The 16135-nt window shown below is 42.5% G+C and overlaps 1 protein-coding gene across 2 annotated transcripts in view; it reads right to left on the bottom strand.

Annotated features, from left to right (window-relative positions):
• Positions 1-1177: 1177 nt before the first annotated feature.
• RIN2 (Ras and Rab interactor 2) overlaps positions 1178-16135 on the bottom strand; it is a 111704-nt gene continuing 96746 nt past the window's right edge. For both annotated transcript variants that reach the window (XM_074949731.1, XM_074949732.1), the window contains 4 exons: positions 13719-14024; positions 11088-11219; positions 8226-8389; positions 1178-3476 (listed from right to left, as the gene is read on the bottom strand). In XM_074949731.1, the coding sequence (XP_074805832.1) occupies positions 3156-3476; positions 8226-8389; positions 11088-11219; positions 13719-14024 (923 nt within the window). In that variant the 3' untranslated portion in view covers positions 1178-3155. The remainder of the gene's footprint in view (positions 3477-8225; positions 8390-11087; positions 11220-13718; positions 14025-16135) is intronic.

The following is a 16135-nucleotide window of genomic DNA, read 5'->3' as shown; positions in this document are numbered from 1 at the left end:
ACACTGGCCCTGCTTGGAGGACCCCCTGAAACCTGCTCATAGCCCCCCAAAGGGCCCCGGACCACTGGTTGAGAACCAATGGACTAGATCAGTGGTCTCCAAACTTTTTTGATCACGCACCCCTATAAGTAAAAAATTTTTGAGCACGCACCCCCAATATATGTATAAATTATATACATGTACTACTGTACTAATGTATTATGTAAATTATAAAACATACACAAAAAAATTAAACGATGAGATAAAGATGAAAAACAATATTAAAATTTTTATTTTATTTTATTTATTAACAGTACAAAAAACCTTTTTGCTCTCGCTACAAAAAATTATTATTAATATTTTTAGTGAGAGCAATGTGATTGAACATGCTTTATTATTTTTGAAAATCTTGGTTTAACACTTTGTGATACAGCGGGCGCTCAGGGTGGGGTGCGGTGTCTGGGAGGGAGTTAGGGTGTGGGAGGGCACTCATGGTGGGGGTGCGGGAGGAGGCTCAGGGCTGGGGCAGGCAGGAGGTGCAGAGCACTTACCTGGGGCAGCTCCTGTTTGGTGCAGGGGGTGTGCAGGTGGCTCTACACAGTGCAGCCCCACCCCCATGGCCACGATTCTGGGAGCCGCAATTCTGGGAGCTCCCCCCCTCCCCCCGCATGGCAGGCAGGGCCACCCAGAACGCAGGGGCTTTAGGGCTTCAGGGCCCTGGGCTAAGGGGGCCCCGGGGCCCTGGCCTGCAGCTGTAAAGCCCCTTTCGAAATGTGGCCCTGAGAGCACGGGCTGGAGGACTCAGGAGGAGCAGGGGCAGCCACGCAGCCAGCGGCTGGAGAGAAGCAGCGCTTTCCCCTTCAAAGTGCCGCTTCTCTCCGGCCAGCTTTGAAGGGGAAAGTGCCACTTCTTTCCGGCCGCTGGCTGCGCAGCTGCCCCTGCTCCTCCACAGGCTGGAGGACTCAGGGCAGCCCCCCCCCCTTTTTTTTCCCCCTCCAGTGGTGCTCCTCCTGCTGCGCCCCCCAATTGTTCGTCTCGTGCACCCCACTTTGGAGACCACTGGACTAGATGACCGCTCGAGGTCCCTTCCAGCCCTGCATTTCTACGATTTTATCATGGAGAACGACTGACTGGTTCTAGTCCATGGAACCAAGAACTTCAGGTGTTACCTTCAATGTGCATGGTCCTCAAAAGTCAGTGTAGGGCTAAGGCCTAACAAAATGTGCACTGACATTTTATAAATAAGCACTGCTTCCAGTTTATGGAGGAAGACACTGGATGGGGGAATCTAACTTTAGGCTCCTTCATATTGCTGCTGCCTTCCTGTACCATCCAACTCAATCATTTTCTTTGTATTAATTATTCCTAATTTCAATAAAAATGAAAAGCTGCTTTCCTTTAATGAAATCATTCAGCTTCTCCTCACAACTATATTTTATACAGACGAGCAAATACTTCCTGAGCCTTCTCTTACAGCTGGGCTACACACGGATAAACACTGAGATCTGTATCATAAAATTCTATTGATGAACAAAAGTTCAACACGTGGACGGTCTTCAAAATAATCACACAACACCTGTGGTTATAATATAGTATTACAATGTATTATGTGCAAAACTCATTTATCATTTACAAAATGAAATAAAAACACAAACATGTGCCAATGATTTCAGATATGTGGCAAACCAACATGAAAAAAGGTACAGATCTTATATATACACATCCGTACAAGTCCAAGGTCTATGTTCTTGTGACCACCTGTCTTCAATTACACTACTACAAGAATTTAGGGAGAAATCCTGGCTCTGTTAAAGTCAATGGTAAAACTGTTATTGACATCAATGGGGGCCAGAATTTCAACCACAATATTCAGTATTTTGAACAGGTTTTATAGAACATACACATTCATTTCATTGTACCTTTCTATGTTTAAGGCTTTGACTTTCAGATGTCTTTACAGTTTCTCTCTTGTCTAAAGACAATCTCAGATTCATCAAAAGCTACAACAATCTTTGTTTCAGTCAAAAACATGTTTGAGGTTGCTAGTATCAATCTATATAAAATGGTTAGTGTTCTCATCCATTTTATTGGTGCTTTTAATCCTTTGCTAACACAACTAATATGTGGGAGAGTTACCCATCAGCATATCTACAGTACTTTAAACATACAGTTGTTCCTTATCAATCTCCTTCACCCATTTTTTGCAAGGAGCCTGAACCAGCAGACTAAACACATTTGATTCCTAAATTAGTTACTCTACATTCTCTACCTCTTCTCTACATCCATTTATTTCATATCCCCATTCCACACTCTTGTATCTGCTTTTCTAAAACTGCTGTATATAAACAATAGTCTGGATAACAGTACATCAGGTTCATATAAAGGCATCTATGTGGCCAGTGTCAACAATACAAATGGCTTACAGAAACACAACAATCTCAAAACAAAAGTTGCATAAAACCCTCCAGTAACGAGGAAGAGAAAAACCACAGACATTTAATGCGATACTCTAAAACCAGCAAGAGATTTATTTTTGTATATTAAATGTTAAAGTCACATGCATAATTATAGAATACTTTATAGTTAAAAAAATATTTTAAAAACCCACCCTTACAGTTTACCTGCAACTGCTATAAAATTTCTATGAAATACATAAAAACATGGAGTCTTTCTGTAAAAAACAAAAAAACAAAAAACAATTAGTTTTAGATAGAAAAGGATGCAACCATCCACATAATTGGGAATTAATTGATGCCCTGCATCGGACAGTCTTGTCACACTTATGCTGGTGAAATTGAGAGTGTACCAGCCAGTGCACCCAAAAGTTTGTCTAGAATACATGTTTAATCAAAACAACATTTGGCTGAAGGATAAGTATGAGAAACTTAATCTCAACATGCTTACATGGATAGACCTGCAGAGGGCCACAGTGTAACATATTCTGTGTACCAAGAAACTCAGCTGCATGGGTTGTTCACTCAGACACAGTGGTAGCACACACTGCACAATTGGCCATAAGTACTGTACATATACTTTCTATAGGCAGTGCTAAAAGCTGCTGCTTGTGTTCTTACTAGGCATTTAATCTATAGACTTTTGCCTCCTAAAGAAGAAGGCAGCCACGCAAGAGATGTTTTCAACAACGTAACAAGGAACCCAAATAACAAGCATCTGTTCTATAAAGTGGAGTTGTCATCATTGTTCTGGAAAATGGCACCATAAGGATCACTGTTAATGCGCTTGTAGACAAAGTGAAAAACCTGGGGTTGGGGACGGCTGTGCAGCTCTGCCTTAATCTTCTGAGGGTAAGTATCTTCTGTTAGCTGCTGCCAGGTATCATCGATAAAAAGAAACAGGCTATAATCTTCTGGGTTGTCCACTTTAAATTTTTCAGCACAGAGCTGACACACATCTTCTGTGGTGATATAAGGTCTTACTAATAAGGTCTTTCCTGTACAGCCACTGTTAACCTCCTGAAATGCAACTCGAAGGTAGTTCTGTAAAGTGAGAAAACAGATAGAAACAAAGTGTCAAATTAAACACCTAAAAAGAAATGCGAAACTGTTCTGCTCAGCCCAGCAGCAGACTGAAAGGTCAACAAGCAAGCAGCAAGCCTCACCACACATTAATTGTGAGAAATATCACACTACATTTCCAAGCTTCCCTGTAAGTGGGGACCATCTTGCTACAAAACTGGTATCCCTGGTGATGAACAATGTGATCTGTAATGTTGGGAAGCAACACACACACCCGGGGCAGTATGTCCAAAAAATGCTTCCGCTGTGCTAGATTGCAGGATAGAGACTTTCGGAAAGCACCAGAACTGGCTTAACAAATCAGATGAAAACTGAACTCTCTGCCTATTTTAAAAGAAGGAACATTTTTACTTTTCTTTAAGAGGCACAGAAAGACTGTACATGAAGACAATCCACTGTGCAATATTTGAATGCATCGATATAATTTTAAGGCAGGAATTAGATCTTTTTTCTCTTTGCAAAGCGACACCCTCTCCCCCAGGCACTACATATAAATGCTAAATACTACAACATAAGAAGAAATAATATTACCTTTCTGCTTTCCAATAAGCATTAGAAAAGTAAAATATGAAAACTGAGAAATAACATCCAAATTTTTAACGCAAGAAAAAATAAGTCTGCTGCAGAGAGTTTCTACAGGAAAAAATGTATCTGGGAGGGGAATTGGAGGAAAGGAAAAAGTCAGAAAGGAGGGGGCAGTATCGAGGAAGAAGAGGTCAGCATTGAGTGAGAACTGCAGGTGGGGCCTGTGTTTGTGTGCGACTAAACGGAATGAGTCATTAAAGGGGCCAACTCACATGCGAGCTGCTGAAAGCTAAGACAACAATAACACCTGTATAATTTTTAAAAATTCCAATGGAAATACTTTTTCTTAATAATTAAATATTCCCCTGTGGGGTTTGTAGCCCAAACCTTTCAGGCTAGTGACAGTGAATGAGATGACTAGAGTGAACATGACTGTAAGTAAAAGCAAAACTACTCTATTTTCATTATCCTATCTGAGTGAATGCAAAAAGTAAATAGCATAAATAGGGAAAAGTAAATTAGCTTTAATTTCTCCTCCAGTTTTTTAATGATTTAATGTGTTACTAACGTGAGTACAGAGAAGTTTTAAACATGCACGATTTGAACCCTGACAGGGTTGCTTTAAGGAGAAGCTAAAACTTGGAAAAGTTCCCCCATAACTCACAACTATCAAGATCACATATATGAGGAGGGTGATTATTTATCCAACATCAACTTAAGGTCTAGTTTGCTTTTCAACTCAGATGAGGGGTGTGTATACCCCAGAATGTGATCAAGCTAACTGGAACCATATTATGTGCAATCAGCCACCATGAATTAATAAAATAGACCACATAGTTAAAGGTTAATTTGAAGAAGGCTTTTAGATACAAGGTCAAAAACTAGCTGGCAGTTTCTGCTAATCAGAATGGGAGGAGGGGACAGACAAGTCAACAGCTGAGACTGAAAACCTTGGTGATTTGAAGAAGACCTTGAGTCTGGGCTACTCTGATATTAGAAGTTTATTGAGAGTTAGGAAAAGTGATGATTTAGTAGGTGTCACTATGACCTGTGTGTTTTGTAGAAGTTAGTTGTAAAAAATTAGCTAATAAAGTACTCTGGAGCAGTCCTCTGAAGCCATCTTGAAAGATGTTTTTCCTGACAACTTTTCTCCCTGGCGGGTGAGCAACTGATCACTGTGATCCTGCTGTTAATTACTCAATACCATTCCAGATGTTAGGTAAATATTTGGGATGTTCTAAACCTATTGCTTATGTCTGTGTGTGCTTAAATCTAATAAACTGCAATGTTAGACAAGAGCACACTTGCTTGCATTTAATTCTTGATCAGACAGAATTGCTGTGTTCCTATCGATTTATTCCTGACACAACCTAGAGCGAAATAGTTAAGTTACCACTGTTGGGGGTTCTGAAAACCCTGGGTAACAGAATCTTTCCAGTGTCCAAAGAGGAACTTTTTGATTAGCGTCAAGGCTGTTGCTGTGCAATGTAAAAATGATGGTGATGAAACTGGCATGTCTTCCTCCAGAAATAGCTGGACCAAGAAAGTATCGAGCAATTCAAATCATCTGGGTCTGGCTTTGCACATCTGTCCATATGGGGATGTTTTATTTCAGCAACACAGGATGTGTGAGAAAGGATCTGAAGAATTCTGGCATCTCTAGCAGCTAGCTGAGTGCATGAATTTTGCCAAGCATAGTCTGTCTGGGGTATAATCTTGATGATTCAAGATTCTGTTTTGGAAGAAGCACCCAGAAAGGGAAGCTGTGGTCTCTCTTACACAGTGCCAAATCTGTTCTCCAGGCATCCTCACTCAGCACGATTCCCAGTCATGTGACACACCTTGACTCTGAAATCTGGGTGCACAGGAAGAAGGGGTGGCACAGAGTATAGAATTTAGCCCACAGCAGAAGCATTCTGAGATGAAGTCCTCCATGGAAGATGTATTAAGATTAGGACATTTCTTTAGCAAAGCTGCTACAAAAAGTTTGCAATACTCTGGTAGATGGGGAGGGTAGACTCAGGTAGATTGAGATGTCATATAAGTACAGGAAAATTGAGATGTATTTATAAAATGGTTCTCAGCGAGACGCGACTAGCTCCGTGCAGTGGTCATGGTTAACTGCCTAAGTTAATTAATCCTCCTCCTAAAAAGAGACATCATGCAAGACTGCTCTTTTCCCCAACTCCCTCATGTTCAACCTCAATCGTTAATTCTTTGCAAGAAAACCACCAGGCAGGCAGAGAGAACATCATAGTTGCCTTGAATGAAATAAGTTTTCACTATCGACTGATGACCTCCTCAGACCTTGATTGTGCAATTCCCACTAGAGAGTCATCATGAACTAGTATGGAAGCTTTGGAGACTATGATGTGAATTGTAAATAACTGAAACCAAAGAGTTTTCTATGGATCCACCCTCCACCCACATATTTTAGTCCAGCAGTTGACCTGAGTTATTTAACTCTGGACTTGAAAAACAATCCTCCCTTAATACAGATGTTGTCCCCAGCTCACCCTTTCTTAGCTGTGTTCGAAGGAAGTAAAACACTTCCTTGTCACTGACAGCTGATAGGATTCTGAATACACCCAGAACACAGGTCTGTACAGACACTTTTCAGAGCAGAACCACACTAAGGTCTTTTATAATGTTTAAACTTTGCACAAGGATTATGGTGTGTTTATAGCCTCTTATAGTAGGTTCTCAATACTGCCAATGTCATTACTGCAGTCAGTCTGTTAGCAAGATAGCCTAGAAATTCCAACTGTAATTACAATTTTTATTAATATTTTCAAAACCACTGTACTCAGCAGGAGCGAAGGGTGTGCAGTACTTTTGAGTCAAATTTATTTAACAGACTAACTTTAGGCACTCATTTTTTAATTCTTGGCCTTTATTTTCAAATGCAAGAAACATTCAGAGAGAGATGGAACTTTCAGACTTTGAGCAAAATTATTGAAGTTGGGCTTTTATATATAAGGAGAAAAGCAAAATAATGATTGTGTGTTAGTTTTAAAGGGATGGACAGACTCAGCCTGGAGAGGAAGGTAGAAAGAAATACCAGTGTAGTTTCTGAGTTTATAGGAATTTGAATAAGTGGCTCACAAATTATAATATAATAAAATTTCCATAAAACACAATTTTAGGCAGGAAATACCTAGTGAAGAGAGGGGATGGAACTGAGAAAGAAACAGCTTTTCTTATTAAAGCTGATCTGAAAGGACAAGTTGTTACTGTAAAACATTCACAAAAAGTTGCAGGATGCGTCCGTCTCAGGCAGTAAGTGTGTCTAAGCAACGAAACAAATGATTTTAAAAGTCACTTTGTGACAGAGAGAAATTAGATTTTTACTTAATCTAGCCAACTATTCTGAAGTAACTTGCAAGAATAGTCTGTCTAGACAGTATTTGGGTATACCACGATTTCTGTGAACGACTCTCAGCTCTGCTCTAAAGGGGTGACACAATCCTAATGCTAATATCAGTTATTTTTAGAGGAACTATTGCCCTACACTTAAAGGGTAGCAAGGAAAGGCAGAAAGACTACTAAATGTCTGCAATTCAGCTCACTGTTATAGGCTTCTCAGAAATACAGTGCGCCAGATCCCCAGCTGGCATAAATTGGATTGGCTCCATTATCTTACAGTGAAGCAAACAGAGAAGTGAAACCAAATGAAGATGATGCAGGTTAGCACACTTGTGAGCCTTTATATTGTACAAAGGGGAGGGAAAAATTAAGTTCCTTCACTTAATATGTTTTCTCCAGGCCATCCAGTAATTCAACTTTACAATATGATCCAAGGACTCTCAAAGAAACTAAGTGAGACATTTTGGGTCAGGTTCTGGAGTGAAAACTAACATCTCCTCTCTAGCTGGGGATTCTCCCAGCATGGGGTTGTCTCCAGTAGGCATACAGCTTGTGTAACAGGCTCCCGTACTACTCCTTTATACTGGGGAATATGGTGGGGAATGACAGAGGAGGTGGCCTGAAGGGCTACTGCCCGCTGCTGTAGGTTAGAGCAACCTCTAGGCTGCTCTAAGCTGTGCCACAGCCAAGGCAGAGCTGGACAAAAATCAGGGAGCCATAACCATTTTCCTCATGGCCAAATTAACTGTTGCACCGAAGAGATCATAGCCGCAACAGAGAATCTGGCCCTTTATTTCTCTCACAAGCCATATGCAGTACCTGAAAATCATCAACTGAAGGAATTGTTCGGTTAGTTGTCCTCCTCTTATGCCACTGCCGAAGAGTATCTCTGGCTTCTGAACTCAGCAATCGGGCTGCTTGTTCTTCCTGGAAATTCTTGATCAAAGAAAGTGCTCCATATGCGCTTGTCAAGTAATAGCCTCCTGTGAAGTAGTGCAAGAGAAGAGATTTTCAGAATATTCAGGAATATGAAATTAGTCAGCCCTGCTGATATAGCAGGGGAAAAACTATAATCAGAATACCATAAAATTCTTTATACTATTTCCAAAGTTGTCATATTCTGGTTAAAGAAAAAAAAAACAAACCGCAGTGGGCCTGATATCCTATATGAACATTCTTAACAATGTAACCAGACACCACTTTTATTAACACTAGTGGAAAACACATTCATCTGTTGAAATTAGTCTATCCATCCATCCATCCATCCATGTAGTCTGCAGTAATGGATTTCGTTAATGTGTTGGCTGATTAGAATTGCTCTGTACCAAGGGTGGCCAAACCATGGCTTGTGAGCTACATGCCCCTCTTTTACAGTTAAAGTCCAGCTCGCGGAGCTCCCTACACCCCCCTGCCACACACACACATTCTCCACCTACCAGACTGGGCGGGGGGAGGTTGGGACCTCTGCCTTGTAGCACAGTGGTGGGGTAGGGGGTTCTGCCAAGCAGGGAGGGGGGGTTTCGGGGCTTCAGCCCCATGGGGCACACCTTCCAGGGCTCGGGGCTTCAGCAGGAGTGGGGCTGAAGCCCCAAGCCCCGGCAGGCGTGCCCCGGTTCTCAAACTTCTGAAGATTGTCATATGTGGCTCGGGGGGGGTGTCAGTAAGTTTGGCCACCCCTGCTCTTTACCCGTGTTTCTCAGTTTTATAGACACTGCATGTTATGAAGTGATGGGACATTTATATCACTAGGCGCAGCAGTACTGTGCATAGTTACTTTTTAAAAAAAAACCCGACACAAGCAATGCTCCTTTTTTTCTGAGCATTTGCACTATGCTCTTTGAAGTTGGATATTATTTTCCCTTAATCTGAACACCCCATTTTCAAATAGTGTTTTTTTTCCCCTCCTGAGTTTTGGGTAGAGGTAAAATTAACAGGCTGGTTTTTAAAACAAAAATCTGCAGTTTACAGTACACAGATCTTATGTCAAATTATTGTAATTGCCCTCAAGCAACAGCTGAGAATTTAATTTGTTACACCCAGGAAATATTCCAGAGAGTCTGCTACAATTTGGAGGCTGAGACACAATCCATTCTGTTGGCCAGAAGGCTGGCCCTAGTTTGTGTTTTTTTAAAAGGAATCTCCCATGGCCTCTTTATCTCCTCCACATCCTCTTGTTTCTGTCTAGCTCAGAAGGTGGTCTCTGGACTCCTCTCTTGCTATTTACTTCATCTTTATTAGGGATTTAAATGAAGCCAAGACAGAATTACAGCAGAAAATGCAAGCCCGAAGTAGTAAAAGTCCCAGAGTGAAGTTGATGGGACTGCGCTCTCTGCAAGTGGGGGACACAGGCACGCCCTGTTTTGTTTTTTTTCAAACAAGGCAGTCAAATAGGAGATTTCCACTGAGCTGAAGCTCTAGCCATTCACTGCCATTTAAACTACTGCCGGCGGCAGTAGTTTCAGGATTATAGTTAGTGTCCTCTTGGCTTTTAGTCTCCAAACAAGTTTCATACATAAAATGTGACAAAACCACTAACCCCACCAAAGTGGACAGTACATTCCTTTTGAACCGCATAGTCCCAAATCACTAGACAGTTCTTCCTACAAATTATCAGAGCATCTGGTGCTAAAGACAAGAGCCAATCAACTGTGGACTTCTCCTTTTATTGAACTAAAAACAAAACTTCCTGTTAGTTCAGCAGATGTTTCTGCGTTTCAAGCATGTTAATGTTCTCCAGCTTCATACATCAAATGTTTTCCATGATCAGATTTCTAAACAATGTGCTGGAGGAGCTCTATACTCCAACGCAGGGAACAGACAACTGTAGGATCGGAGGAGGCCTGACATAATCCTCTCAAACATGCCAACATCCAACGGGATACAGCAGTTTTGTTCAGTCTAATGAGAGTAGGAAGTTGAATTTTCTTGATGGCAAAAATACATAAATTTAGACTCAAAAGTGACCTTGACCACAGGAGTTAAAAACCATCTTCCTAACTACAGATAGCGAGGGGCAGTTCTCAGGAGCACCTTGTTAAATATCGCTATGAAACAGGAGAGGGCTGGGGTGATTTTCCTGCCTCTGATGGCATTTAGCCCTCTCTGTCATCCCAGCCACAGATGACTTGTTTCAGGGACTCAAAAAAATACTTCCCAAGAAGCAAATATTTTGCCTTTGGAATGGGCCAGAGTGTATCATGTGGGAGGTATTCTCAAAGTATTTCCCAGGAGAGAATCCCCCAGGCATTCACCCCAGCCCCCATTCCAAATTATATGTGAATTGAAAGCTGCTGCACTATAAATAGACTCAGAATATTTTTCAGGACTTGAAGTATAAACACATCCAGCATGTGCACGTAATATAAGCTTGTTTGCCAAGTCATGCCACGTCCCTCCCAGGTTATTGAAATCCTAGTCACGGAAATGGGAACCAACACAAACAGATTCTCCAGTCCATCACCTCTACACGCTGCAACCACATGCACCCTTGGGACTCAGGTTATATCACAACCAAACAAGGACAGTTTTGGAAGTCTCTTGTTAACGTACTGGCAGCACACCATTAGCTTTGGAGCTCCTTTAAATACTTTTGGTTAAAATTATGTTATGAGGGAACTCCCCTCCGCTTCCCGCCACGCACACTTCTACCTGGTTTTAATAAAAACAAAAACAAACATTTACCTTCTCCATGTAGTAAAGACGGATCCAACAGTTCCATCATGTATTCAATTTCAGTATCAAGCTCCAGCATGTCACACTGGGCCACTACATAGGTCAGCACTGGCAAGAAGTCATCCGCCCCATACATCCTCCCTGGAGCAAAAGGAACACAGACACTGATACAATGGCCAAACCCTTTTGCTGTTTTCAGCTGGTCAAAGCTTACGTTCTGTTGCTGTTTTCACGATACTGCACAATTACACTGTTTTACAGAATGGTGTTTGTTGGTGTGTGGCAAGGTGGGAGTCTCTGGAAATCGGCTATTGCAATATACCAACTCGGAGTTTGATCTTGTATTGCTGACATGCCCAAAACTTGAGTTTGGGCTGCACAAGGAATTTAGGAGCAAGGCCTATGTTGGTATCCATTGCTGATGGCACGCAGCTAACTGACTCACTGAGGCTAAGCTTGCCATACAATTCCGATGTTTTCCGCATAGATTTCCACGAGCAGATTAACAGAAAACAACAATTTTCTCTGTCTTATATTTAAGAATAAAATTCTATTTCTAGGAAGACCTTACTGGAAATCCTAGGGCCTGCATTTGAACCAGACAGCCCAGCACAGAAGACTGAATTTACAGGAGCATTAGACTCCTGAGCTCCATTGTTGCTATTATTAAGAATAATAAAAATAATGGTACTTTGCACTTGTATAGCAGCAACGCCACCTGTGCAGCCGTGGCTACACGGCTATTTTTAGCACACTCGCTGAAGCAGAGCTAGTACATGTCTGACTATCCACGCTGTGAAACACATTCCCAGCTGCTGAGTAGACAGACCGTACATTACACCAGCTAAATGGCCCCCTAGAGAGCCCTCTGCTGGCTGGATATATAGCAGAGATTCTTAAGCCACTCCTAACCCCTGAACCAGCCCTCCCACCCCACCCCTCATGATTTATATTACCGTAACACTTAGGAGCACCAATGTGCTTGCTGGCAACAGAGCACAACTCAGGAACATTCACCCGCTCCCAGCCCCATCACACAGTGCAGTAACTTACTGATACTGCCTTCTTAGACAGTCAATATTTTTATTATCCATGCAAGAAACACTTCACCCAACACTGTAACGTAACAGCCATTTAAATACCATGAAGTAACAACCTGCAGCAGTTTAGGGCCAGGAAGTAAACACTACTAAATCAGACTAAAACTGCAAGAGGAATTCAGACAGGCAGAATATAAGCTGGGCAGAATACCGGACCTGACTCGTGCAGAAGTGCCATCCATAGGATGGAAAGATGGCACCTCCAAGAGCACTGGGCCCTTAGCACCATCCTGGAGTAGGGTGACCAGATGTCCCAATTTTATAGGGACAGTCCCGATTTTTTGGTCTTTTTCTTATACAGGCTCCTATTACCCCCCCGTCCACTGTCCCGATTTTTCACACTTGCTGTCTGGTCACCCTATCCTGGGGTCCAGATTCAGTGCGTCCTTAGAGGGGGAAAATGCACCTACCAACATCACTTCCTGCAACATCTTGTATTTGCCTTGGGAACTCTCCCAACACAAGCTTCACCCAGCTTAGCTCGTGACACCCCATAAGGCCACAGCCTGGGAACAGGGTGACACCCCTGCATTCTCACCATCTAGCAGCATATTTTAGCTGCATGCCTCCTGTTGACTCTGCACAAGTATTTTAAAAATGCCTCTTATCGGTATGTAACTCCATTTCATTATCTAGCTTTCAAGGTCTGGGGTTGTATTTTAGATACTTGTTGCAGTGTAGAAGTGGTAATGTTATTTTTGATCTAAAACATAAAAGATAGTGCTCCGAGTAGAACATCCACAGGCACTGCTAGCCAGAAGTATAGGCTTTGTTTGCCACCTTCCAGTTACAAAGTATTTGTCACGCTGTAGTACTGTTTCTACCTTATTAGACTCCACTACTGAAATACACAGAATGTGTTTAACTGAATCTACTATGGTTTCCAGAAAGCATTCAGACTTAGGCCATGTCTACACGTACAGCACTGCAGCTGTACCCATGCAGCTGCGCCACTGCAGCGCGTCTGGTGAAGATGCTCTATGCCGATGGGAGGGAGCTTTCCCGTCGGCATAAAAAAACCCCACCTCACTGAGGGGCAGAAGCTATGTCGGCAGGAGAAGTTGTTCTTCCGGCAGACCGCTGTGCACACGGGCGCTTATGTCAGCGTAACTTATGTTGCTCAGAGGCGTGGTTTATTCACACCCATGAGTAACATAAGTTTTGCCGATATAAGCTGTAGTATAGATACAGCCTAAGAATTTCAAATTCAGGCTCCAAAGAACAGCTATGGAAAGCCTTGCTCATAGCTTCAATGTCTACTTCAAACGCCAGTAGTTAACCAGAGCTGTTCTTCCAAGGGCTGTTCCTGCAGTTCATAGATCTGCGTATCTTAATTGATCCGCTGCCAGGAGCGGCGCAGCACTCTAGAAAGAAACTGAGTAGCAGAGTCTACCAGAGACTCCGGGGAACAGAGAGGCAGATGACAAGAGATCAGATCTAAGTGAAGAAAGGGGAACTCCAATCAGCAGGGAGAAAAAGGATTTACTCCCCCCTCCTAACTGTTTCAAAGCAGGGAGCTCTAACCTGAAGAGAGCATTACCTGAGTTATTCTCCATGACAGTGTAAATCAGTTTGCACACTCTCAGCAGCAGCATGACTTTCTTTTCAGGTGAATACATTTTCTGCATGGTCATGAACTTGACTTTAATCTTTTCAACGTCTACAAAGTCTGGTGTTGGGACATATACACCCAGTTCCTGAGGATTCCTCTGCCGCACCAGCTGCAGGTTTTCTTTTAACTGTTTCCAAGAGCCATCCACAGTATGGAACTCTTTCAGCATTGCTTCAATGTGGCCTTTCAAGGGCTTCAGGATACACTTGTGCATGGCCTTCTCCAGCACAACATCTGCAAAGGGAAACACAAGTTCATTTGATTTCATTGTCTGGAGTAGAATTAATATTAACATATCCACTCCCAAAGGAGAAATTAGAGTAGACGCTATTCACCCAAGTCTATGTATGAATGCAGTTGAGTTTCCAGACATTTGCTAAGAAGGAATCAAAAGGCAAAACAGAATCTGTATTCCATTTGAATTCACAGTAGTCTGGCAAATATGGAAAACAAAATAAAAACAGACTATTCAGCTGTATGGAACATAGTGGCTTGAGTTCACAGGAGTTCAGGCAAACCTATCCTCTTGGATTTGATGGACAAGGATTTAGGGACTCTGAGTTTTGCTTTGAGTTTCAGTTTCAAACAAATCCCAACTCCATACAGTTCAGTCAAAACCCATAACTTTTCTCTGGTTTGGGGTTGAAACCATCCAGTTTTGCATAGTTTCCACCAGAAGCCATAAATCAATCCAGATTTGCTAAAACTTAGCCCAGCTTTGCCAAAAGGTTTGTGAACTTTGGCCTGTTTATAGGTTTTTCAACCGAAATGAAAATCAAACTGTTTTTGTCCAGTTCAGATTTCATTATGGAAGTTATGTACAACTCTGTCATCAATCCTAATGGTCTTTGTTTAGCTATTGGGTGCACATGGTATAGCAACCACTTGGCTTTTATTCCTACTCCACCTAGGTTTAACAACAGATTCTCTGATTTTTTCAGTGTGGACCCCATCTCTGTGCATCACCTCCTTTCCAAACCATGGGTGCACAGGTCTCCTCTTCTATCCTTCGCAGTCACACAGATCACATCACCTCTCATTCACAATCATCTAGCATCCTTATGGCAATGACAACAGTGGATCATATGGAAAAACAACTTTAGGAAAGTATATGGTCACTACATGATTAATTATACTGCAGTAGCTCCCAAAGGCTTCAATCAGGACTAAGGCCCTATTATGCTGGGCACTGTACCAACACATAGAAAGAATCTATACCCTGCAGAGCTTTCAATCTCAGACCTCAATCCTGCAATATAATCCATCAGAGCCAGACCCCTGCCAAGTCCCACCAACTGCATTGCAGGAATGGAGCCTAAATTAGGAGATCTAACAAGTGAGGGCAAAAACCAATAGGAAGGGAGGGAGGGAGGGAGGATGAGGGTAACAATTAGGGATGTAAAAAAGTTAACCATTTAAACGATTAAAATTATATCATTTAATCGGTTAACCACTGGGGCCGCTTCGGCCAGCACGGGTGGAGCTGAAGCTGGGGTCAGTAATGCTTACCGATTTCTCCACCACATGACCCTATCTCCTCTTTCCCTGCACATACTTTCCAAAATACCAACTCCTATTCCCCCCACAGGCAGCTCCAGTCCTATAGGCAGCTCCTGCCTCCTCTAGCATGCTCCAGTCCTGCTGGTGGCTCCAATCTCCTGTTTCCACTCCTCCTCTTAGGTAGCAACCCCTCATGGAGGTAGGAAGCTGGTTCTGCCTCATTTCCATCTGCTTTTATAGGCATCCAGGCGCTTGGCAACGGAGCCTGTAGAAGCAACTACCATGTGACCTGTCAGCTGTCCACAGACCAGGCACACTGATGGTCTGTCCAGGTCAAAGTATACAAGATACAACATGAAGGGTGGATTCAGCTAACTTACCTATAAGTCTCCATTATGCCATAGCTGCCAATTGTGACAAGATGTGACGTTTCAAATGAGTTGTATCTTATCTACAGCATTAGAGAGTGACCCAGCCAATCCCCTCCTGACCCATCCATTGAGATCAACTGCCCACCCAGCCAGAAGAAGAGCATAAAGGAATACCAGGAAGGAACAGAGGTGTAAATGGTGGATTCCAGAATAGAGTGAGAATCTTTAGACCCCATTTGGACTAACATAAGAACGGCCATACTGGGTCAAACCAAAGGTCCATCTAGCCAGGTATCCTGTCTTCCGACAGTGGCCAATGCCAGGTGCCCCAGAGGGAATGAACAGAGCAGGTAATCATCAAGTGATCTGTCCCAACAGGTGCACACGAACTGGTGTTTAACTTGAGTTGACTGAATGTAGAGATGGAATCAATAAAATGTTCAACATAATTTCAAATATCATGCTTTCTTCTCG

Source organism: Natator depressus, chromosome 3 (assembly GCF_965152275.1).
Source record: "Natator depressus isolate rNatDep1 chromosome 3, rNatDep2.hap1, whole genome shotgun sequence".
Classification (NCBI taxonomy): Eukaryota; Metazoa; Chordata; order Testudines; family Cheloniidae; genus Natator; species Natator depressus.
Note: the sequence above shows the minus strand (reverse complement) of the source record. Positions and strands in the feature narration are given on the sequence as shown.